General features: G+C 37.1%; 1 protein-coding gene across 3 annotated transcripts in view; it reads left to right on the top strand.

Moving 5' to 3' along the window:
- Positions 1 to 26,415, top strand: part of LOC134655814 (transcription factor kayak) — a 50,908-nt gene that overhangs the window by 456 nt on the left and 24,037 nt on the right. The window contains exon 1 of one of the 3 annotated variants that reach the window (XM_063511293.1): positions 13,628 to 13,882. The exons of the other annotated variants lie outside the window; for them this stretch is intronic. Coding sequence (XP_063367363.1) covers positions 13,781 to 13,882 — 102 coding nt within the window. The 5' untranslated portion in view covers positions 13,628 to 13,780. Of the gene's footprint in view, positions 1 to 13,627; positions 13,883 to 26,415 lie in introns of those variants that run through there. 3 annotated transcript variants of the gene reach the window in all.

The following is a 26,415-nucleotide window of genomic DNA, read 5'->3' as shown; positions in this document are numbered from 1 at the left end:
ATAGAGGTACTTCCTGCAACCGCATGTTGATAGGACTCTTTGTTTTCAATTGTATTGTTTGATAGCAGAGTTGAAATACCAATGCTCATAAGGAAATTGCTACTGTTGTGTGTATTCCATAATAATTATGATTTACTTTAGGTGTAAAAGTAAATAGTTTGTTAACGAACCGGTGAACTTAATTATTGGCTTTCTAACACATTTAATTGTCTGTTTGAAATGTCAGTATTTTTTAGTTACCTTACAAAACTTTGTTCACGGAACTCTTATGGGATCATTTTGGTCTTGCAAATCAGTTATTTATCATATGATCATACTGAATAGATTGAGTAGGTCGGTAAGTATGTTTCTTGCATGCCCCAGAGCCTAATATAGTTATGTGTCAGGTGTCAGGCATATTAATTTAATCTCTTTCATAGTATTTGTATTGTTGCATCATCATTAGTACATTAGTTGAATTTTTTGTTCTGAAGAATATACATTTTTCACACGAAACAATGTGCTCTATTTTGTTTGTTTTATAAACTGGAGCTATAGGGCTAAATATATATAAATATAACTAAAGTAAAAAAAAATCATCATGTTATTACCAACAGAAAAATTCAGTACTTAGCTTGTCATGTAATTTTTTGTAATGATTTATGGTAATAAATTATTGGAAGATGAGGAAAGATGTTTGATAGTTTAACAGGAAGTTCTAGACATTGTTTATTGTCAAAATAACAAATTCTGGTACTTTATTTTCCTTTTTTTTAATATGTTTTATTTTACAACATAGGTGTCTATTATTTGTCTTATATGAGTGTCCCTTATGTAAGGAATTAATCAAAGCATTCTAATTATTTTAGTGGTGTTATCAACTAACATAACACCTTCATAAATTTAGTTTCTTATCTGATAACAGTTCTGCGAATTTCATATAACACTTACCTCACCGACACCTCTATAGATAACACTGGTATTAGTCACCACATGAAATAAATATCTTATCCATAAAGTAAACAAAGTTCACACACTTACAGTAAATTTTATTAAAGCCTGAAGTAAACCAAGTAATGCTATTTCCGCTGTGCAATTTCTTATATTTACATCTACAGATTCAATATATGTACCTACAATTATTACTTTTCACCACATCAACAAATGATCTTACATCAACTGGTAAAGGCAAACTTGAAAGTTGCATTTTATTCTCATGTGAGGCAAAGTAATCAAATGCAAATTTTGAGTTGTTTTCTTATATTGCTGGTAGAATTTACTTTTAAAGGATGATTTTGAATGATAAATATTTAATAACATTAATTTGCATTTGATTTTGTTTGATACCTTACAGTTCATATTTTCTTCAGGTTGATGTGGTGAAAAATTTTGTGTTTCACTCTGAGGCAAATTTTGTTTAACCCTCGTGCTTTGAAACCCGCACAACGCTCAAGATTCCATTTATCGACTCAACTTTAGAATCTTTCGCTTGCGCGAGTATCAATATTAGCACGAGCGGTTAAACAACAACTTTACCCCTTTGTAAAACAAATAACTATTGATCAATATTTTGCTGCACTTTTTTGTGTGTGATATATGTGACGTTTTTAACCAAAAGGTACCACATTGTCGGTTGTCAATAAGGTTGATTTCAAATTGAAGCTATATGGAAATAGCGCCTTATTCACAACCAACATACCCTTTTGGTTGAGAATGGCACATGTTATTGCAGGTGACTACCAACAGGTGCAAATAATTTACTAAGTATATTTCTAGATCAAAGTTTTGTACAGTTCTTTTGGAACAGGGAGTCTAGCACTGGCAAAGATGTAGATGTAGTGCAGGGATACCCAACCAAAAACAGGCCTTTGATCGCTTGTTGTGTATAATCAGCCCAGTTCTCTTGAGTAAACTTGAGTTGGAGCTGCAAAAACATATTAAAATTATATAAAACAGTGTGATTTTGCTAAGTCAACTTAACCAGGCGTGGCTCACTCCGCGATTTCGTCGCTTTGCTACAGGTAGCTAAAAGTACATCCGTTCCACACCAATTTTGGTGGCTAGCCATAAGCCGTGCGTGGCGCTGTCTCCACCTAGCGGCCATATCTGTGCTGATCGTGACAGACGCGTTTTGTTAGAGAGTGAGTCTTCTGTACCTAGGTAGTACTAGTACTATTATTTATTCTGTGACTTGGGAGAGTTTATGCTGTACAAGTGCGGCTTTTTATTTTTTTAGGCAGATTTAGTTGTATTTGCTATGAATTGTCATTAATCCAAGAAAACCTATTATGATTGACAGCTACATAATTTACCATATTAAGCTTAAAATTCTGAATAGGTCATTAAACCTAACATACCTAAATGAAGTCATCAATGTTACCTTTTATGGATTTTTTCCTAATTTGTAAACAACATGTATGATAGCATTATTTAGGTAGGTATTACGATTTCCTTCCTTCCTATATCATTCCTTTCCTTATTATACTTATTTAACAAATAGTGTTTTCAATTGAGTTGTTTACAATTAAATTTATAGATAACCTTTAGCCACCCATTCATCAAAACTTACCAAGACCAATACAATTTTGATTTGTTAAAATAAAGACTCAATATAGAATGGAACAGATCTTTTTATAGGCCTGTGGGCAGCTAGAGGATCAAGTCCTTTAAAATAAGGAAGTATGTGAAAGATATTGTTGTTGTTTCAGCTTGAAGTAGGGGTTTCCCAAGGAATGAAATTACATAAACAATTAATTTTGTTACTGTTCAATTAATAAGTATTCATGCAAAACATTATTTTATTACTCACATGAGCAGCCGAGATAAGGCCTTGAAAACCAAACATAAAATTTATTGTTTTATTTTATTTTTCATGGCATTTCTATTTTATCACAATTTTTATAATTTCTGAAGAACTTATAAAAAAGGTAAGTTCTGCATGTTTTTAGGGGTTTTATCTGTTTGGGTTTTCCGGATTTGTTATAGACTTCTAGTTTGGAGCTCATTGAGAAATTAATGGGATGATTTGTTTTTAAAACTTTGTTTCAGGAGTATCCCTACAAACAATTTATTTTTCAAATAGTTTTTTTTTTATATTGTCCTGGGAACCTTGATTTCACGTAGGTGACGTCATACTGTATGCACTGTGCTATTATATGGACTTCTAATAGCAAGTGGCTGATTTGATCACAATAAAATTTACCCTCGGTTTTGAAAGATTCACAACTTTTTAAATAAATGAATATGTAAATACAATTCAGTAGATTCAAATTTCCCTAGCAACCATTTTGTATGGTGAATGTTACGAGGGTATAGGTATTTGTTTGACATACTATCAATGTCTGGAATACAATAAATGTGGTTTGCTACAGCTCAGTACAGTAGGTATCATAACATGAACTATTGTTCTGAGCTGTAAATTAAACCACATAGAAAATTAAATATAAGTACCTAAACTTTTCCTTTGTTTTATTGTTCAAACAAACAAACATAGAAGTAGGTAAAAAAAACTGCGAAAAATATAGAGGTATTATTGATAACAAGTTTGCCAAACCTAGGTACTCAACTGTCTAGTTAACTATAGCTATATTACCTACCTATTACACCTAGGATAGTAGGTCTACCGTGTGCCGTGACGTCATTCGAGGAAAACGCTACGCTGCGCTGCCACACGGGCACACGTCGCCCTAATAACTTGATTGCTTCAAAATGACGGGCACAAGCCGCACAAGTACGTGAATTGATGTTGGCATTAGCAAACAATAGCATTAACGCCGTTTTCGAGCGGTGTGGTGTTGGTTGGGTTCTTTTTACTGACTTAAAAGTACCCAAGTCCTATAGTAAAGACTGCGTTAACAATTTTTAAGGTTTTATTTAACCTTTCATATGTGTGTGGTAGTAAAAAAACGAGGTTCAAACCTCGGTTGTGCTGGAGAGATCAGAAAAATCCGTTTCGAAAAAAAATGCAAAAAGATGGCCAAAAATTTGGTCATACACTTGACAAGAGGGACATAAGTATTTAAGAGTAGGGATACCTAATATAATGGTTTAATAAGTTTATCTGTATCGTATGAGTAAAGGATTTACTCGTATCGAATGGTGGATTTATGGATTCAGACTATTCAGAGTAGTTTATTTCAGATGATCTGTTAAGTTTGAAGGTTTCCATCCAAATAAGATATAGACTCAACTCAATCTTTTAATTTGTTACGTAAGGATGATGTTCCTGATAACAACAAGAAGTGGGCAACACAATTGGTAGGCGGTACCAATGGGATTAGCTCAATAAAATGTGGAACCAAATTCAGATAAAACCAAAACGATCATTGGTATTGATCATCACTTAATTAATTACGCATGATGCATGATGATGATGATGATGATGATGATGAATTACGCATGTAACTTGTGGACCATGGTTGTAGTACTAATAGAGTATTGGACTATAGTTGGACGCTTTTACTTAAAATAATTCGGTAATTGACAAGAAGTGGTCACTCAAACAATACAAAGGTAATCTATACCAACTGTCTTAGTACATATCTTTAACCGACGAAAAAAACGGAAGAGGTTCTCAAGACGACGCGTATAATTTTATTTACATATTTACATACATATGAAAACATAGCTGTTGCCCGCGACTTCGTACGCGTGGATTTGTATATTGGTGGTTATATATTTCTACATTAGCTTAGAACATTGTGCAGCAAGTGATTGCGGTAGGACGGTTAATCATTTGTTAATTATTAATATTATACAACGCATGAGACTTTGTCTTTCACAACCTACGAAGTTTCAAGCCCCTAACTGAATAAAATTGTCCTCGATATAATCCCTCTAAACCCCCTTAGAAGATTTTCATGTCCTCTATTTAATAAAACCTACTACCTAACTACCTATTTACGAAGTTTGAAGTTCCTAGCTTTAAATAAAATTTGAACCCTATACAAACTTTCAACCCCTTTTTAATCATTTTAGGGGATGATTTTTTAAAAGCTGAAATTATTTTTCTTGTATTCTAATAATATGCCTTTATACAACGATTCAAGTCCCGCACTCAAAAAAATGTTTGGCCTCCAAACAAATTTTCAACCCCTTTTTCACCACCTCGGGGGATGAATTATCAAAATCTTTGAAATTAGTTTTCTTTTCTTTTGATAAAATACATTTTTACAAAGTTTCAAGTTTGTAGCTTTAAATAAAATTTGAACCCTATACAAACTTTCAACCCCCTGTTTTAACCCTGTTAGGGGATTAATTTTACAAAACGCTAAAATAACTTTTCCTGTCTTCTAATAATATCCCCAAATAGAAAGATTCAAGTCGAGCGTTCGAAAAAATGTTTGATATCCATACAAACTTCCAACCCCTTTTTCACCACCTTAGGGGATGAATTTTCAAAAACGCTGAAATTAGTTTTCTTGTATCTTAATTTAATACCTTTTTGCAAAGTTACAAGTTCCTAGCTTAAAATAAAATTTGCACCCTAAGACGAACTTTCATCCTCTTTTTATCCCCCTTAGGGGTTGAATTTCCAAAAAATAGCAATTACTTACTTGTAATCGGCTATTATGCCTTTCTAAGAAGTTTCAAAGCATTTGTAATGGATTAAAACTTTCAACCCCTTTTTAATCCTGTTGGGGGATGAATTTTACAAAACGCTGAAATTATTTTTCCTGTATTTTAATAATATCCCGAAATACAAAGATTCAAGTCCCGCGTTCGAAAAAATGTTTGATATCCATACAAACTTTCAACCCCCTTTTTACCACCTTAGGGGTTGATAACTCAAAAACGCTGAAATTAGTTTTCTTGTATTTTAATAACATATATTTTTACGAAGTTTCAAGTTCCTAACTTAAAATAAAATTTGAACTCCATACAAACTTTCATCCCCCTTTTAACCCTGTTAGGGGATGAATTTTACAAAACGCTGAAATAACTTTTCCTGTCTTCTAATAATATCCCCAAATACAAAGATTCAAGTCCCGTACTCTCAAAAATATTTGATCTCCGTACAAACTTTCAACCCCGTTTTTACCACCTCGGGGGAAGAAGTTTTAAAAACGGTGAAATTAGTTTTCTTGTTTTTTTAATTAGTTACCTTTTTACGAAGTTTTAAGGTCCTAGCTTAAAATAAAATTTGCACCCCAGGACAAAGTTTCATCTCCTTTTTTACCCCCTTAGGGGTTGAATTACCTAAAACGTCGCAATTCCTGTTTTTTGTCATCGGCTATTATGTCTTTCTAAGAAGTTTCAAAGCATTTTTAATGGATTCAAACTTTCAACCCCTTTTTAACCCTGTTAGGGGATGAATTTTCAAAAACGCTGAAATTACTTTTCCCATCTTATAATAATATCCCCATATACAAAGTTTCAAGTCCAACACTCACAAAAATATTTGATCTCCATACAAACTTTCAACCCCTTTTTCACCACCTTGGGGGATGAATTTTCGAAAACGCAGAAATTAGTTTTCTTGTTTTTTAATATAGTACATTTTTACAAAGTTTTAAATTCCTAGCTTAAAATAAAACTTGCACCCCATACAACCTTTCATCCCCTTTTTAACCCCCTTAGGGGTTGAATTTCTCAAAATCGCTTCTTAGCTCTTATACATTTTATAAATGCAACCTAGTGTCCAAATTTCAACTTTCTAGCGTTTGTAGTTTCGGCTCTGCGTTGATGAGTCAGTCAGTCAGTCAGTCAGTCAGTCAATCAGTCAGGACACGTGCATTTATATATATAGATGAAACACTTGACCACCTTGACCTGCCATCCCGACAGATCCGAGCACATGAAAAATGTATGAAAATGGAGATCGACCCACAAATTATGCGGCATCGGTTTACATATTCCATTTACATCGGTTTACCATTCGATATGACAGTCAAAATCTGTGGTGACGTTTGTGAATACTAACGACACAACACGTCCTTCGGGTCCAATTCGTATCTAAATATTTACGTTTCCAATACATGGTTTTATGCGCCGTACTTTAACCCTTTGAACCCTTTCTGTCATAAACACAAACATCATTCAAACGCCAAGATCCCGGGCGCAAGCAAGCTAATGTAAACCCTTCTTGGCGTTCAAAAAGTTAATAAGCTCAGGGCAATGAGCGGAGACATCGTGTAAACCCCTGTTCTTGATTATCCTCGTTATTCTGACACTGCTCGAGGTTGTTATCACAGATCGTAACCATGAAGGGACCAGCAGCGTCAGGAACAGGGCGCAGGGACAACTAGCGTAGCCAAACTTGAACCATGCCGTGGGAACATGCTTGCCGTGGCATCAGCAATGGCAATGGCTGAGCAATCTGAGCTTAGTGTTAATGTTCCCACCACGACATCGATCATGCCGCGGTATGATTTGTGCAAGATTTCGAGCTGCATGCCATGCCGGCAGCGGCATGAAAATAGCGTAAAGGACGTGTTCAGTCCAATGGGGTTGGCCGGTTGAAGTATTTAGCATCTGGCGCCATCATAGCTTGCCCTGTCTTTTGTTTTTTAACCGACGAAAAAAACGGAGGAGGTTCTCAAGTCGACACGTATATATATTTGTTTTTAATGCCCTGGATGCCAGTCCTATAAGCCAAATCTCATAGAATAAGGGGCAAGCTATGATGGCGCCATCTATGCAAACCTTTGACAGTTTCCAACCCCATTCTACTTTTCATACAAAACCGACACAATATGTGTTATCATGTGTCATGGGCAAAGAGTAAAGTAAGTTTATTGTCATGGAGCAGTGTATAAGTTATTGATTGGCAAGATAACGTCATCGTAGCCAAAGTTTACGCAACACACACATTTAAAATGCAGCGATCTCTTCGTTTCCACATCACTGACTAGACCATATTCAAGCATATAGTCCTACCAAATCAGTCGACGTAGAGTGTGATGAAAGAAATTGGTGGTATGTCAATCATTTATCGCATACCAATTGCTTTTTCGCTGAAACTGATCGATAAAATATGCCCTTCTGTACGATAAATAACGGTGTACAGTAAAAAATAATAGGGTCAGACTTACCGATTAGGATCGTACACCCATTAGCTCGCTACCGACCCCATTAATCCTAGTTCATATAACATTTCCAATTATCGCTATTTTTTCTATTGCTCATTTTCCATTTTCCAGAAACAAACAAAAGCTGACCGTGAACGGCGTGAACTTCGTTCCTTAATGACCTTAGCCATGATTCAGCAGGTCGTAGTTATATTCCTAATGCAGGGCCTATTTGGCGCCACTGTTATATGATCTCGCGATCTGTATCAACTAAGTCTAATCTGATATCGCACTTATACTGGATGAAACAAGGCTTTGAATTGCATGCGATTAGAATGTCACCTCAACTCTGCGATTCTGCGATAACATCACTTTTTTATATAAAATGACGTAAATGACAAAAGTAACGTAATACGATACACTCTTTGTACGAACAGGGTAGGAAATGTGTACAGCAAAATAGTCACGTATCGAGATTGGTGTTAGGTATTACAATTCACGTTGAATTACGAAATAATGAATGAATCATTAGTCGTGAACCCTGTAAAGGCAACGCCGTGATACATCATTTTTTAAAGCCTAGTAGGCTTGATTAAAATGCGTTAATCGATATCTTAATTAATCTTAAAGGACGTCCCATATTATTATCTTAGGACGAGATTAAAAGCTTTGAAAAGTCACTTAGACACATGAAGATATACTTACTCATTGTGAAATTTTACTAGTAAATGTTTTGATTTGCTTCTGAAATACGTTACATTGAACGCAAACCGAATTTTTCTACACATCTAGTTATCACATTTTCAAAAATATCTGCTATTAAACTTAGGGGAGGTAGGGGACTAGTGGGCAGTCGGGAGACTCGAGCACCTCCTTGTTATGAACTGAGTTAATTGCGAAACAGACACCCCTCCTCCTCCACTCTCCAGTGTAATGATTGGAATGACATGAAACAGTCTGAAAATTTGAATATATATTACCTATACCTAAATTACTCGCCTTATGTTTCGAGGTCCTTTACCGATTTCTGGCAATTTACCGATCTCTTCTACGAATCTAAAAAAATGATAAGGAATCCTTGCAAAATGTCTAAAAATGAGGAAAAGCACCGGACATCGTATTGATAGTGCAATCTTATCAATCGTAAGTTTTTTAGTGATGTAAGCAATTCTAATAAATCAATAAAAGCATGCGTCTGACGTCACCTAATAAACTTAACGTTTTTAGTTTTGTAATCAGTTTTAAACTGTTTTGTATTTTCAACTTTAAATCTATTGCCATATGATTTCTTTTAGAAACGCGGATTTATGTATGAGTTGCGACTTTTTGTATTTTGCGGTTTGTTGACGTTTACAACAAAATATCTTAGCACGATCGGCGGCATTACCTACTGCTGGTGTATACACGTGCATGAGTGGTTTGGCGGTTCCAAGAAAATTACAGCGTTCAAATAAAAAATTGGGCGTAGGTTATTCACCTATGCTTAATGTTTTGTCTCTTTCTGCTGGATTCTTATTTAATTAGACATTATGTCATTATTTCCATGAAAGTAGCTCTCAAGCAAGTTTGGGGACAAATAAAATTATTTCGCCCTCCCCCTTAAGTCCTTAGAGCTCGCCCTTAGAGTTGGCCAAAGACGCCTAGTCTTTCTATGATTGCATGCGTTTATACTCGAGAGATTGGGACGGGTGCCGCCGTGACGGGATCGCCTAGAGGTCCAGAGCCAGAGCGTCAGCCCCGCAAGTTGAATTGAAGACGCCGGTTCGAATACGGCCTCCGTCACTTTGTCACTTTTTCTCTAGTATAGCTTACTTATTAGCTTAGCTTATTAGTTTTTCTTTAGTTTATAGCTGTCAAGTAACTTTCAAGAGACTCACCCTTAAGAAAGGGTCAGAGCACTAGCGTGACATCGTTCAAGGTTATATTTCACGCTTCACGCCTCAAGCATTACTTTAATACGTAAGCTCCTGTTTGGTTTGAGTGGTTCCAAATTTTCCAATAGAACCTATTAAATCGGACCTTGTAGAATAACTATTATTTATTTGTCGAATGATTCCTATTGCCTCCCTTTACCCTTGTGTTAGATTTCTCATCCGATACTTCTTTTTTACAAGCTTTTATTTGACTTGTCTTGTTAGTATGTATGTATGTTAGTGTGGGTCAAATCTTGGAAGCAAAATTTGACCCACTTCCCGATTTCCGATTGAGCTAACATTTTGTATACCTATGTAAATCGGATGACAATGCAATATTACGATGACATGGAGCTGATCTGATGATGGAGACAGGAGGTGGCCATGGCAAAACTATGTAATTGTTTTTGAGGTTGTTAGAATTGTCTCGATGAAGTATTAGTTGCCTTTGAAAAGAAAAGTGAAGTCAGCGATAAAAGATTGTAGGTACCAAAAATGAAATTTTTGTTAAAATCTTTATTCATTAAAGATAAAGATAAAAGATAGTTTATTCAAGTACCTAGGCATATTATAAATTACAATGCGCTTATGAACGTTAAGTAATACTACTCCGGCTCCAACCCTACACCTCTGCCTCGAGAAGTTTTAAATCGCCCCTTAATTGGAGGAGGGTATCCCAATATGGGACCGGCAACAAACAACATTTAGGTGGTAACTGTTTTGTCTGCTGCTTTCATTTTACTTACATGTGCCAGGCCGAGTTCATTAAAAATGTAGGTATCTGGGCATGTAAACAACTTCAACAATAACATAAGCAGGTTTGTGTTGACCATCGTTTATCATTACATTGCAGTAAAACGGCTTTTTATTATATTTATAGTATTTATACATCATAACACTACATTATGTATGTGTGAGTATTGTTAACATTATAATACCTACAAACATCAGACAATAGAGGACAATGTCCTGCAACTAGAATTAAGAAGGAACATATATTTCCTTTAAGCATTAGCTTATGAGCCCAATCTTATAGAGTCAATGGTCTGTGGCTCATCCATAGTAGTTTTGTCAACGAGACCGGAACTTTTTTTAAATGCTGAGCTGCTAAGCGTAAAAACAGTCTTGGATAAATTGAAAACATCATGGACTAGACTAGATGAATTATGAGTTCCGTCCTTCTTATCGTCGTACAAAATGGGATTTTGATAGTTTTGGCTTTCGGGAAAAATACTTCTACACAACTGTTCTGTTCTACATTGATAGCTACGTTAGAAATAACAGTAAAATCAGCACAAGTTTGTAAATGGTAATCGCAGTGAATATCGCGAAACTGGTCACTAGATAGGAAACCGGGATAAGTAATTTATAGCCTCAGCAGCTGCGTTCGTGTCCCTGGCCCGTTACTGAGATGGAGATTTGTACAAATATAAATAGTTGAATAGGTCCGATCTACGATATCGTTGCAAGTCACAGCATCCGTGAAATTGCGCGATAAGATATAAGTTCTGACACTTCTGACGGTTACGTCGCAAAATTTATCGACAACTGCGCTGAAGCAGATTCGGCTGAAGCATGCAAGAGCTGGAAGGGTATTATGGTTTATGATATGGTATATATAGCTCTCGTTTCTTTGCTAACGCTCTCTCTCTGGCAATTATTACTTTGCCTTGCTTCAGAAAACTTTAAATTTCAGCTCTCACATTATTTCTTTCTGATGACGGTTGTGTTCAATACGTGTTCAGGATACATATTTACATGTCCATACCATGTCACCTACTCTCTTGTAGCTTGTCGGCAAAGTCGCGTATCTACTCCGAAGCTTCGTCTTTTCATACGTGAAGTGTCTGAAAGTTTTCGTAAAAACACATTCAAGGAAGTCGGTTATTGCCTGACGAATTTTGTTTTCCAACCTCGAAGGCCTAAGACCTAATGTTCTGTGGAAATCAGTTGCTTTACAATGGAATGTACATTTTAATTAATGAAGCGTTCATTCGAGGTCTATGTTGAGGAATCACGATTGCGAAGACAACATACTTCAGAAAGGTACAATTGTAAATTGTCATGCTTTCCATTCATACTAAACTAGTGGTCGATTCATGTAAAACATTGTCCAACTACACCATAAATTGTATTTTAATTAGGTGTTATAGTTTATCTAGAAAGTGTAATGGTAAAGACAAATGTAGTAAACGATAATATACTACATTTCTGTGCATATTTTAGACTCAGTATTGAATAGTCCGATGTCTTTTTGAGAAATATGTCACTACGGACTAGTTGTCTACAAGGATATGTAAAGCGTTGTAAATAATATGTGCATACATTTGAATTTGAACACGAATTGGATATGAATGTATCGTTTTCATTCAGTCGTTCACCTTTGTTTTATTAGAAGGGCTAGTTGCAGTTTTCACTACGTCAGTTTGGTGATTTATAGGTTTATCTTACATCTAAGAGCAATCAAAATGGTTCTTTTTTCCGTACATTTACTTTTAGTATTAAGCACTGTACCTAAAAATTTGAATATATGTAGTTGTCAATCGCTCTCGCAGACTTCCAAGATACAGGCTCAGCCTAGTTTGGAGTCTGATAGATATTTTTCTGTACATGTATATATACAACTCTTTTATGATAATAAATTATTTGTATTTGTACATAGTTGCCAGTTTTCATTGTCATTGAGTTGATATTACTGTAGTCTCAGTCCAGGGTTTTGGGATGAGAAATAGTATATAATTAAGATACGGAAAAACTCTTCATTATGCTATTTGCGCTCTTCCAACTGTTGAAAAACGTGTGTAACTCTCTAACAACAAAACACGATACAAAAATTGTTGTTATCTTCAAGTAAATAGTTATTGGTCATTCGTATTAATTGGTTACCTACTTTTAGTAATTTTCCAACCCAAGACCTAGGCGAAGCGATTTTTATCTAATCAGACTAGGTTCTGTAGCCAAGATGACAACCGTCAACACCAATTGAAAAATAAAAATGTATAGGGCCGTCACGTAATCATTTTCATATACCTATTATTCGAGTTGGCGTTTTATATAGGTACCTAAATGCTTTTTACTTAACTAGGCTCCCAATGCCCCAGGTCTTCAGTTTGCGTCTTTTTTGTTGTCATACTTATTCTGTTTTCCAATGTAAATACGAGACTTTATTGTTTCAATTTATTTTTCCTGAAGTCTTATAGGAAATCATCGTTAGCCTTATGATTTTCCTGTTTTTACATCCTGAACATGAAGTGTTTTGCTCTAGACAGCAACTGTAGCTTACAGCCCAGTTTATTCCAATGATCTGATTTGTCTTGCAATATACTTAGTTCAAACGGCATTAATAATAAAGGAAGTTTTTTTTAATTTCGCTCTCGTATTATGTATTCATTACGATTGCCAGAACCTCCTAACGATTTCAGTTCTCAGAAACCGAGTTCAGTACTACAGATAAGTTGAACACTTGCCAACTTTCAGACTAAGTCCCGGCTATCGTAACCTTCAGCAAAAGTCGATACAATTCACAGCCAAAATATTTACCAGTATGTCGCTGAAATTCATGATTCACAGAATCTGAAAAACTGGAAAACGATTTGGCGTTGCATGCAAATTGTTTGAATAGTTCTAGTACTTGAGGCGTTTCAGTTGTGTGCTGATTCTCGCGCGTGCGCGGTTCGGCTAGCCGCTATACAAAACCGGCCGCGGCCCGCGTTCTGAGTCAGTCTGATATTAAAACACATACTAGAAGCTCGCGTCCGCGCTCGAAACAGCCTTCGTATGAGTCATACCTTATCACTGACAACCGTAACGTGCCGCGCCTGAACTTTACCAAACTTTTCTGTGTGTATTGTTTTGAACGGTTTTTGCAAAACCAGCTTCATGTCTCAGCGAGTGCCGTATTACTACAGCGAACAAGACGATAGTAGTCTTATGTTCGCGACCATGTTCGAGTACCAGAATGATGAATACAGCAAGCCAGTGGTAAGTTTGCTAATTAAGTGCTATGTGGGGTAAAATCTGCATATGGAAGAGTCCGGATATTTGCTAGAACAATGGCCACATATACACATGATAGGTATTTATGGCCGAAAAAAGTTTATCCCGAACTTTTTTGTACGCTGATTTTAACTAACTTTTGCTCTCGGATATCTAACCGTATCCTAACTTATATGTGAAAAGATTTAAAAGTAAAACCTATGTTAGTTTTTGTTTTCTAATGTCTTAACTTATTACGCGTGTTACCAAATATTTTGCAATAGTTCAGAAAGTTTCGAGAAACGGTTTTCAAACTTTCGCGTCCGTTATTATTCGTCTTGAATAAAGTTATCGCTAGTTAATGAATGTAGAAATTAAGTGTTGCATTGTTTGCGTAATTAACGGTGTCGAAAAACAAGAACACTTGTGGACTAATAAGTGTTTAATAGTTCCACCAATAGTGTTCGCATCATGGTCTGTAATTTGGTGCTCCTTACGCCATTGGTCCCGTCCGCGTGTGATAAGGATAAGATTAATATGTGCGTTTCTTTCTGGCCGTGACGTCATCGGCCCATTTTTTCTCGGAAAACGGTCGAAGACCTTGCCTTTTCAACCGTCGCTTTTATGTTTTAAATGTAAATACGTTCATTTATAACAATTTACATGGAATATGTTTACTTCTTCGAAGCAATTCATTTTCCTCGAGTCTTTATTTTTTGAAGCTTCATCGCCATTCTCATAGATGGCGCTACGCTTACAATATACGTCGTATCATGTTGTTCAAAACATGCGCAATGTTTTTTTTACCTTCAAACTTATCGGTTTTAGCGATATCGCAGTCTTACCAAGATTAGCTTGTCTTGTTTACACTTCTAATCTAATTATTTACGTCTCGGAAATCATGGAAAACTTTTCTAGAAAAATCACTTGTATCAGAGTTAAATACTTAGCTAACTAGCCAATAGGTTTACAAATGACATGTTAGCACTTGTCGGGTTTCCTCACTTTCTCTGTCCCTGCTCACGCCACCAGACGTCACGCCACGCTCTCGGTGACGTCAATGCGTCGACCGACCCCACCACGGCGATTCCTCGAACTCGGCATCTTGACCTCGATTACTTTAACTTAACTTTTGGAAATTTGCGCCTTGATTACTTTCCTTATGTGAAAAGTTCAATATTTCGCCGTATGGCTGCGGGTTGCAAGATTTACCTTTACGTTGCATCAGTTCAGAGGGTAAAATTTTTGCTTACGCAATTGCCAGCTTGATTGGGACATTCTTAATTACCACTGTACCTAGTCTCTTGGTTTCACTGTGTTCTGCAGCAAAATGTTGTATGTTTTCAAACTATTCTGTGTTTTCCACTGGGGCACTAAAGTCCTGTAGGAATGATGTCGCTGGGTGACCTAAGCTTTAAGGAGACTTAGTTATGTGATTTTTTGGGTATGGATCAATTATTGTTTTTAGTAAATAGGCAATCTCCTTTTAACAGACTAGTAGGTATCATTTGTGGTAAGCCAAGTGATTTAGCTTTGTTTGTTAATGCCACTTGTCACACCATAATGGGCCTACAATACTATAGTCTATAGGTACCTATACCTTATACCTTACTTACCTAATACCTTACTTACCTAATACCTTACTTACCTAATACCTTACTTACCTAATACCTTAATACCCATTCCCATTCTAAAGGACATGTTTGCATTTGAAACTCCACTGTTCTTATATCCTTATTCAATGTATCGACTAGTTAGTAATACGAAAACAGGACCACTGTTATTTGCGTCACTGACCACAGGATGATTTGCGCAAACTCGTTGTTATTGCAAAGTATGAATGAAATCCTTGGGTTTTACCAGTATTTTCCAGCGTAGTGAAAAAACCATGTCCATTATAAATGGATTACCTCATAACGAGGTAAGCTGGCTCTCGCAGGTATCGAAGCCATGAGTCTACTTCACTTTAAGCTTTTAAATCTGGAATGCCCTAGCATGCCATATTGTTTCGATCTTTTTAGCGATCTGATAAACAAGACAGCTTGCGCAAGAGCACAACCGGATTCGCCGATCGGCGCCAACGTCGGGCAACCTTTGCTGCGAAACGTCGAGTCCGGCTAACTTGACCCACTTTGGGTTGAGCAATTTCTCCTATATCCGCGCGCGTTCTACGAACTCCTTGATACTGGGGAATCCCCCCACGCAACGCGGCTGGACGCACGCACCATACCTTGTTGGTTGTTTTACGTAGATGCCCCAATTACTGCCCCAAGCGTAGCAGCCATTGGAAAACTCATTCAATTGTCTACCGTATTCTCGCGCAACAAATTCCAAATTCAAAATGGTTTTCATACGGCTGTTAGTGTGTGTGTGAGATGTAATAGGTGTTATGGATAGCGTCGGTATCATTAGGTTCTATTATGTCTGTCGATCCCATGATATGGGCAAAAATAACTTTAAAAAGTCTGGCAGTATTTCTCAATCCAATGGATCTTCTAAATAATCTAAATCATCACAATATACAATTGCAAGAAAACGCATTATCGCAGTTTCTCTTGCGTTCTTGAGGAACATGTTTTGGATTAATAAAACTCATTAAGTTAAGCCGCAGCGTTGCGTTTTCTGTGGAATAGTTAACAGGTGATAACATTGATACTATTGATAGTGATAACAGATAAGCTAACAATTGTTCAAAGGGCATGAAAAAATTACCTTAACTCTACGGAGGTCATTCTTTTATCAATATGAATATGTCTTTATTTAAAAGTAACTACGTTTTACTAGAAACCCATTAAGAGGGTATATTGTCCAGCAATGCAATGATTATAATTTTCGAAAAACTTCGCTTTTTAATAGTTCATGCAAAATCACTTAACCCAGCCCAGTGGACTTTCTAACACCATGAATGGTAAGAAGAGCTCACAAGTAATATTCGGAAATCTTAATTAATTTTAACTAAACATTGTCAAGTCTATTGACACGCTAAACAGATTTAAGTAATGATTGACCCCGGCAGATGTTTGATTGCTCGACACTTATTAAATGATTCCAGCTAATACGGCCCGGATGTGGACAATTTGCTCTAGTTACATACCTAATTGACGGAGTTGGCTGATATGGAACCAAGGAGACGTCTTTTTATAGGTCTGTCTTGGACACAAATTGACTAGGCGTAGTGAGTGTTATTTCCAGTAGTTAACTATCTTGTTGTTGCCACCTGCTGGTAACAGGAAACTATTAGTTACTACTAAATTGGTTGTTGAAGTTAGTTATAACTACTGGGATTTTTTTGGCAGTGTTAACAACTTAGTGATGTCTACAGAAGGTGGCTCTACGTTGTAGGTACGTATTAGATGAACGTAGATATTGATCTGTTTAAAATAATTTACAAATATGTATTTACATAATTATTTTGTATGTTGTGTTGTTTCTAAGAAGAATCTTTAAACAGTCAATAAGAGTCCACGTGCATAAGATGTCACAGCCTTGGAGTTGCAAACGATCGGTGACCATCGACCATCAGGTATGACTCATTTATGTTCTTGGCCATCAACATCAAATTGGTATTTAATTTAACAAAAAGAGTACAAAGGTCTGTGAATCAGGTCAGTTAATTGTAATAAAAGACAACCTTTCTCACTCTATACATTGTCATACATTATGCCCATATTATCGCATTACATCAACATTAAGACAGTGGATTGCGTAGCAGATAGAATTCTGCGAATGATGAGTCACCTAGAGCATCGGAAGTAAATCGTTAGCGAACACAAAACAACGATGACACGGGCGATGTAATGACCAGTTTATTGGCCTGCCAGCTTTTGCACACCTGTCAGTTTGGATTTATTGACCGAGATTGGTAACATTAGAATATTTTGTAAGAATATGATTTTTCTTTAAAATTTAAGTAGCATCGCTTGTTCGGAAGAATACAAATAACGTAGACTACTGTATTGTATTTTGAAAGCTTAAAAGAGTTAAGAGATATTTTTTGTTACGGAAATTTGATCCTCTTTTATTTATTTTCTTACTTTTGGTTCTTTTGTAAATATTTGCCGGGCCATGCGTATTTTTATGTCGATATACTTATCTGCAGAGGTGATATGGAATATGGAACAGTCAAAAATTTGATTTATTATTTGTCTTAAAAAGTTATCTCTTTCTTATTTGTTTAACCTACTTTTTCTACAAATGTATGATTTAGTTAACCACTAAATTTCAGATTTGAACCAATAATTCGTCTAGCTTCGACAACAATATAACAGATCCTCATTATTTCAAAGACAAAAGCTAGCTCCGCATACCAAACTCAAATCAGCTTTCACGCAAACTTACAGTAGTAAACTTCCAAGTGACTTCTTCACGACCACTCGACCAGATAACCACTGGAACTGTCCCTCCGCCCATTACGTAAAGTGTTTCTATTGTCTACAATACATTACTTCGGACACGCACTTAGCTGTACCTGATAACTTTTTTAGGGAAATAATTAGGTAATCGCCCATGTAGAGAAAGAATTTTAAGAACTTCTCAAGTAGCGACATACCAACATGTCAACTTTTTGTCGTGTTTTTTGTTTCTGTTCTAAACATGCGTTTGGATTTTAAACTCCAATAAATCTTAATCATTATAGTTGAGGATTAGGGTTGTTATCCGGTTCGTAACTCTCAAAAGGAAAAAAAATAAACAAAAGGAGCCCAACTAAACAAAATGACAGGGGTCATTTGTCTATCTCTGCACTGAAAACATCAGTCGTGTCCGACAAAGCAGCAAACAAAGAGCGTATCTTGGAAGGGAGTTCATCTTAGTTGCGTCTTTTCATGTCTAGGGCGGAAAGTGTCGGTAGAGTCGTAATTCCGAGGCGCAGCTTTGTTGGCCGTGGTAGCACTATGTCAGCGCGCCTGCGCGCTGTCTGCTGTCAAACCATAACCAACCTCCCACGTTGACGAACATTATCGCCTTGCTGATTTCCCTTGTAATTCGCTTCTTTATTGCCCCTCGGAAGGTCTGTTTCTCGGTTTTGCTTTCACGTTTTTTGTCGGCGTGTTGAAATGGATTTTCCACGGTCTTCAATATTGCCATTTAAATAAGATGTTTGTGCTTTTAGGTTATTAATGACGCAAATTAATTCTGGGTAAAACATATCCTTAATTTTGAATACAATTATTGACTTCGTATGCTTGTGCCTATTAGAATGAGGAATATCTTTGGGTAATTAATTCTTAAAATAAATTAAGTGGACTTTGTGACGTCCTTTACAGTTATATTCATTCAATTACATATTTTATTATAATTAAATTCAAAGCTGTAAATATTAACACAGTATCATTTACGGAAAAAGCTTCCTGTTTATACCGTCCAATCGAACATTTATGTATAAATGTTTACATTTATCACTGTCGGTTAGAACGCTGTATAACTAAATTATCCTCGAGTGTGAGAATAATAGGTCACTACGATGCACATTCCAAATGTAAAGTAGTGGAAAGTAAAATGATTCAAAAAAGTCAAAAAATATGTCGTTGATTGATGCGCGGCCCGAGTATCGTACCTTTAGCTACGCTCGCTTACCGGACAAATAGATGCAATTCGGTACAATTTATTTGAACGATCTTTAACGGCTCTTTTATCTCCTATTGTAACTTTATTCTTGGTACAAAACTCGCCAATTTTACCGCCTTTATTACCACTTAATTCTTTGTTTACCTGCAACAGAGACTTCCCAAACGGCAATTCGAGACCCTTCTTTGAAATACAAAGAGAAACGAAAATATAGCTGTGGCTTTTTGTCGGAATTCACAAAAGTGTCCCGTGGGTTATTGGAACGGTACCTACTCGATATATTGCATCGTCGGCTTCCGAAAAGATGGCCTGGGAGGTCCGTTAGGGTGTCGAAGCTTGCCGACCTGGACGGTGACTCATCATATCGGCTCGGTCTGCATTCCACACCACCGGACATTCTACACGTGCCTTTTTTAACCATATCTCTACTTACTTAATTAGAACACCTGGTTATTTTAATATAATATAACAAATATTATTTAGAAAATATTAAACAACCTATTATACTCAGTTTAAACAAAGCATTGCCGCGAACTTAATTTTCTTTGTTTCACGGAGCAATAATAATTACGTCACAGTAATAAGCATGGAACTGATATTTACAGCAGCTGCTAAGTCCTTGTTCCGATTATGGGCAAGAATCGTGCCCGCGGCTCTTTGGATTACTAACATTTTCTATGTTTCCGCCTCGCCTTATTAAAAGATGTCATGCACGTGCATTACATCATGAACATAAAATGTAACAAGGACTACGTTTGTTTAACTGCATACTGATGTGATTGGTAATATGGCAGTTTTTTCCTTGCGCTGCTAAGTTATTGGTTACGCCTTTACACAAAAGATTATATACGAGTGCGTAGAATAGACAAATGTGTTTGATATTGGTAATAATATGGATCCTAACATACTAATATAACACGTACATGTTTTAATAGTGTCGCGAAGGTGTTTTTGCTTCATTATGATAACAACCGTTCTCTTGGAATTCGATTATTATAATATTATCCACCATAATCGCTGGGCGGTTCACATGTCAGGTCATTCGAGCATGACACGTTTGAAATATTTATCAGAAATGAGATCGATTTGGCCATCCTAGCTTAATCCTCAATACAAAGAGCATCATACGCGTGGATTGAATGCCCGCCTACTACAAAAATTGTGATAGACGGCACAATAACCTCACCACCAATACCGACGCCATTATTTAATGAACCCTCGTCAGATGAAAAGGTCAAATTGTTTGAAAATATTAATCTCATAATAAATGGGCCTAACCAGACCAGAGTTTTTGGTTGATGTTGAGTTATGTGACACAAATATAAATATTTTAACGGACACAATGGACGGTAAACTTTTTTATACTGTGCTCAATCATCTTGCTGTAAAGGGCTTTGATTGTGATTTTATGTGTCCGAGAATTTAAAGGTAAATGAGGAATCGCTGGACAGAGTAATTCTTTCATGTGGCATAAATTGTTCGTTTGAACCATCATTTACACGGGCACGCCGGCCGAGAGTAATGCACTCGTAAATGTTTACGGCTGCGGCTTCAACTTCAATGTTATTTGAATATTTTTTCCAGATTCCTCCCATACACCATCACGTGGGTTTTGCGACGCGAACTTTTTATTGACGAGCAATATTTCAACTTAACGACATTCCGTTGCATGGAATTTTGTTACGTGGAAATTCACTGTTGAGCGGAACTGAACAATATTGTTAAGTTTATTGTAATTGAATTTTGCAATGTCTACTCATTAAAATATTACGATTTAACTGGACAGGTATCAAGAATTACATGGCGTGGTCATTAGGCTAGAAGTCATTATCAGTCCGCCACGGCGGCGCATATTCTTTTTTTTCTTTGTCAACAATATTTAACAAGTGTTGGGTTGCTGGCCAATGAGCGTTTGAGCATCGAAATTAATCTGTTCCGAATGGCCGCATGTTTGCCATTCTCGGAATCCAATTTTGTATTTTACCACTCCTACGCAGTTTGTAATCAAATTGAACGAATAAAAGGTCACTTCATTTTAAATTGACTCCCCTTGTACATTAATAAACAGATATTAACCATGTTTTATCCCGATCCAGACCTTACTTGAATATTAAATAGATTATTTACTATTGATTATTTAATGTTGATGTCTATTGTACAAATTTTTCTGAAGTAAATATTTACGAACATCCTTTTAAACGTTCAGTAAATAGATTAACTGATAATTTTCCTCAATCGCTCTCTGTCTTTGCTGCGGTCGAGCGGTCTAGTCTGCACATGCAACTTGATGTTCCAGTATTTTTTCCTTTCGTTCAGTATTACTGGAAATGAAATCCATATAATGACATAAGACATAATATATGATTTGCCTGGTTTACCTTCATTTTTGCTTGCAGTGTTTTAAGAAAATTTAATCAAAGAAGATTAATGTAACGTGTAACGTAGGATTGGAAGAGGGGGACATCGGGGAGTTCTTTTCAACGACTAATAAAACATTTGATGACTAGATAATTTTAATATAAAAATGCGGGCTCCTATATGATCACATGAAAGAAACTGTCCTTTTATGTTTCCAAGTTTTGCCTATATGGTATACCCTAAACAACTCAAAACCGCTGCAATGGTTATACTGCATAAAGCAGTTAGTTTATGGGCAATAACTCTTTATACTCTGGGGTTCATGGTGCTGCCGCTTTCGTTTTGCGGTTTTAAGCAAGAGGTCGGTCTGTATTGAGATTAACCTTAGCGGGGCGAAAGCAATTACCCTATTTCGACACTGCTACATAGGTGGGCACGGGCCAGGCCTGGCGGCTGCTCGTGCCCGACAAGCTCGCACTAATTCAATTATTCCGTTTATGTGGTGAGCGGATCGCGTTGCATATTGAATTTCTGCCGGCAGCGCTGCGAACCCAATTAGGTGGACACTAAAAGGTTCAGCGTTTGTTCGCGCCTCATTGTTCTCTTATATCTGGGCTGCCGTTTCGACATCGCCGTTTCCTAGTCTTTTTAAGGAGTGGAAAGTTGATTTTCTGTTGTGCAGTTTTGAAATTGCGTGGGTGCATAGCGCGGGGGCCCGTCTGGCGGTGGCGAGGGTGTGCTCGGTGCAGCGGCGCCGGGTCCCCACCGCCGTAGGCGTCGCCGGGGGGCGTCGCGCCAGGCTTATCAGACGGCGGCGGGGCCGGCGCGCGAGCCTCACTCCACGGTCTACCGCTGACCGCGCGCCTGTGTTCGCTGGCTCGGCTTTATCTAACAAAAACCTTTGTCCAGTCGAGGCGTAATATTTGCACTCCGCGCGTAGTTTCCGAGGGGTTTTCCGACGCGGCCTGACATCTGTCACTCGATTGTTTTTGTTGCGCGCACGCGTACCGTTTGTTTGTATCAGGTTTCGACAAGTCTTGTGAAGTTTTTTGTACTGAAATTGTATACATTGTGATTTGTGTTGTGTTTTGGGATTGCAGTTAAAGGGATTTGGTAAGTTTCAATATTTTTAAAACAACTTTGTTTGTATTATTGCTTGGGGTTTCCCCATGCGACTTGTTATCTTCCTTCCTTCATTTTAGTTTGCACAGAATTGCATCATTATTTGTAAATTTTCTAGAATTTTTACGCTGATTGCCTCAATCAGGTCCTGTTATCGGTCATCAGACTTGTAAAAATATTTGCTATTTTTTTTTCCTCACGGTGACTTATATAAATATTTTCACCTAACATAACAGTTTCAGGTATCTTAACATACTCGTACGTAGACTTTCGTGATAAGCCATGTGATCTGATCTGACGACACTGTCAGTAATTAATTAGGAGATAAGTAGGTACTAGGTACTCTAAAACAATTAATAACGCACGGAAGTTATACATTTTGATGTCCTCTCCTTTTGGGCGGTTGAGAGGCTTAAGGTATTCCGATCACTCAGGCAAGCGCCTCAGGGCCAATGTAAGCGTGACCTTACTATTCTCATCAGTTATTCCTAATGAAAGATCACACTTCGCCGGTTTTGTATCAGCGCGCGCACATGTGACGCCGCGGCGTGTCATCGCTCGCGGTCAGTTGAACGAACCCGCGCGTCAACCTTGCCATAATCGCGATATTTGCATCGGCATTGTACCTCCGTGGGCTCAAATGTGCCTCTAATTGTCACATTTGCTAGATGGATGAACTCGTAGATAAGCAAAGCTTAGTATCGTCATGTGGGCAGATCCTCGGCTGTTGGTTTAAATGAATCACATTTAAAACTTATTCAACATAGGCCTCGTGAGGCTCGGCATACAATCTATTTTCCATATTACATTTTTTGCTTAGAAGTTTCTCAATTAAAAAAAACCGGCCAAGTGCGAGTCGGACTCGCGTTCCAAGGGTTCCCGTACATTACACAATTTTTAACAATGTATGTTTTATGGGAAACGTGAGTGAAATGTCTATTAAAAACCCGTAGGGGTCGGATCAAAAACTAATTAAGTCCGACTCACGCTAGACTGCACATTTCTAATAGGTTTTCCTGTATAGGTAAAGAACTATTTTGTGTATTAAAAAAAAATTAGACCCAGTAGTTTCGGAGAAAAAGGGGGAGGGTGGATGGCCATTTTTTGCCTATTTTCTTGAATAACTGCTAAACTATTTATCTTAAAATTATAAAAAAATATATATTTGAGATTCTTACAATGAGCTCTTTCATTTGATATGTAACAGGATATAGTTTGAAAAACTTTATTTGCTCATTTACCCCCCAAAAGTGGCCTCCATGTTTAAAATTCATTTGTTTACGTTACACGTCCGCCTTTGGGTCACAAACTTACATATGTGTGCCAAATTTCAACTTAATTGATCCAGTAGTTTCGGAGCAAATAGGCTGTGACAGACGGACAGAGGGACGGACAGACAGACGCACGAGTGATCCTATAAGGGTTCCGTTTTTTCCTTTTGAGGTACGGAACCCTAAAAAAAGCTTTTGGAAATTAAAGGATAGGATACATTTAAGTGACATAATTTTAAGAATATTTTACAGTTGATTTAATTATTACGCGTCTTTTTTCCTTGACAAATCTGTTTACAAATTTATTTTAACTGAAAATCAAATAGTGTTTCACAGTTTTCATTTGTTTCCAAAATATTATTCATGTGTTAACTTGTTATCGTTAAATCGACGATAAACTGCATCAATGCATTGAATGCAGGTTGGCGCACCGCCGTTTAAAATGCACTTACAATAACATGTCTGATTATCAGATTGATAATAATGAATGTTATATTTAGGTCAGACATGTATCAATAACACTTCACATGTAATCAGTATACTGATAATAAAGTACAGTTTTTCAGGGGCGTTACGACGTTACATATCTTTGTGATGCCCAAAAATTAACCACCTTTATGTGCCCTAAGTTTATAAAATAATTAAAGGACATTCTTCAGCATTGTACTATCTTGGTGATACTTATGATGATGACATCTTGTAAGCCAGGCAAGAGGCTACGAGGTACATCCTTTCTGGCATAATAATGTGAAAATAATTCTAGAAGTTCATATTTTATGTAGGTAAAACTGCAATTTCCTTTCTAATAAAGTTGTGTCATGTTTATCTTGTTTTGGTATACCCACCGTTTTAAAGCATAGCAATAGGTACCTTTTTAGTGGCAATCACGTAGGTCGATTATAACACTACATACCTACCCAATCTTATTCATATTCATCGCCGCTCGACTAATCCTCTTAACATAACCACGCTGGGCCCTTTGTAGGATAACTACTTAGCTATCAACAGGTTATAAATTGAGCGTATTAACAAGTCATTCTTATGCTACCACACGATGACCAAGATCCTTGGGCATAATGCCAAACTGGCGACAGACGTTGAAACGCTGCCGGAAACGAGGTTTCATTTCATTTGCCTATGCGACCTTCACGCGCCAACAAAGTTAATTGTTTTACACTAAAGTTACTGGTGTGGAGTATCGCGAAATTGTGAGAATTTATTCTGGAAGGTAAATGACCTCATTAAATACTACAATTTTATTATACAATTGCTGCGATAGGAATTAAAACTTTCCATTTTAAGCGTTATGTTCTTGTCCAAATCTTCTTTCTCGCGTTATACCGGCATTTTGCCATGGCTCATGGGAGCCTGCGTCCGCTTGACAACTAATCCCAAGAATTGACATAGGCACTAGTTTTTAAGAAAGCGACTGCCATCTGACCTTCCAACCCATAGGGTAAACTAGGCCCGTGTTGGGATTAGTCCGGTTTCCTCACGATGTTTTCCTTCATCGAAAATCAACTGGTAAATATCAAATGATATTTCGTACATAAATTCCGATGGTAAATATATTCCTTGGCAGGTCAAATAGTAGAGTAGATAATATTTGAATTATGGAAGAGAAAAACCAGTGTTAGGTAGTAGCAGTGTTATTTTTTACGGTGATTTGAACAGTCGAAATTGTACTTCTAAAGCCTGCCGTTTTACCATTACGGATATGATGGTCGAATGTTCCTACGTAATAATGACGTCTGTCTCTTACAATCGCCAGACGGTCTAGCATAAGTTGCGTTCTCGTGCGCGAATCCATACTTGAAGTCGCGCTAGATGTATGGAGTCGCGCGCGAGAAGGCAACTCATGCTAGCAGGTCTGGTGTTAAAAATTTACACTTTATCATGTGGATAAAGCCTTACACACCTGCAGGTGACACATGTGTGATAGCAACCAATGTCCGAGTATTCTCGAGTTGTGAAACGTTTCGCGATAACTCCAAGTGTTTGTAGTTCGTTTCATGGAAGTGATAAGGGCCAGTGCGATGCCAAACAATTCGGATGCCGCTATCTATCGCCGATAAGCTGGTGCCGCCCTGTTTTCAATGCTTCACACTTTTACTCGATTTTAGCGAGTTTCTGTGCTTAAATGCCTAAAATCTTCGAAAGTGTTAACAAGACTATAAAATGTTTGCAGTTAATTAGGCATAATACGGGTCGTTAGTTGCGTGG

This window comes from Cydia amplana, chromosome 17, assembly GCF_948474715.1.
Source record: "Cydia amplana chromosome 17, ilCydAmpl1.1, whole genome shotgun sequence".
Lineage (NCBI taxonomy): Eukaryota > Metazoa > Arthropoda > Insecta > Lepidoptera > Tortricidae > Cydia > Cydia amplana.
This window is presented reverse-complemented; position numbering and strand designations above follow the sequence as displayed.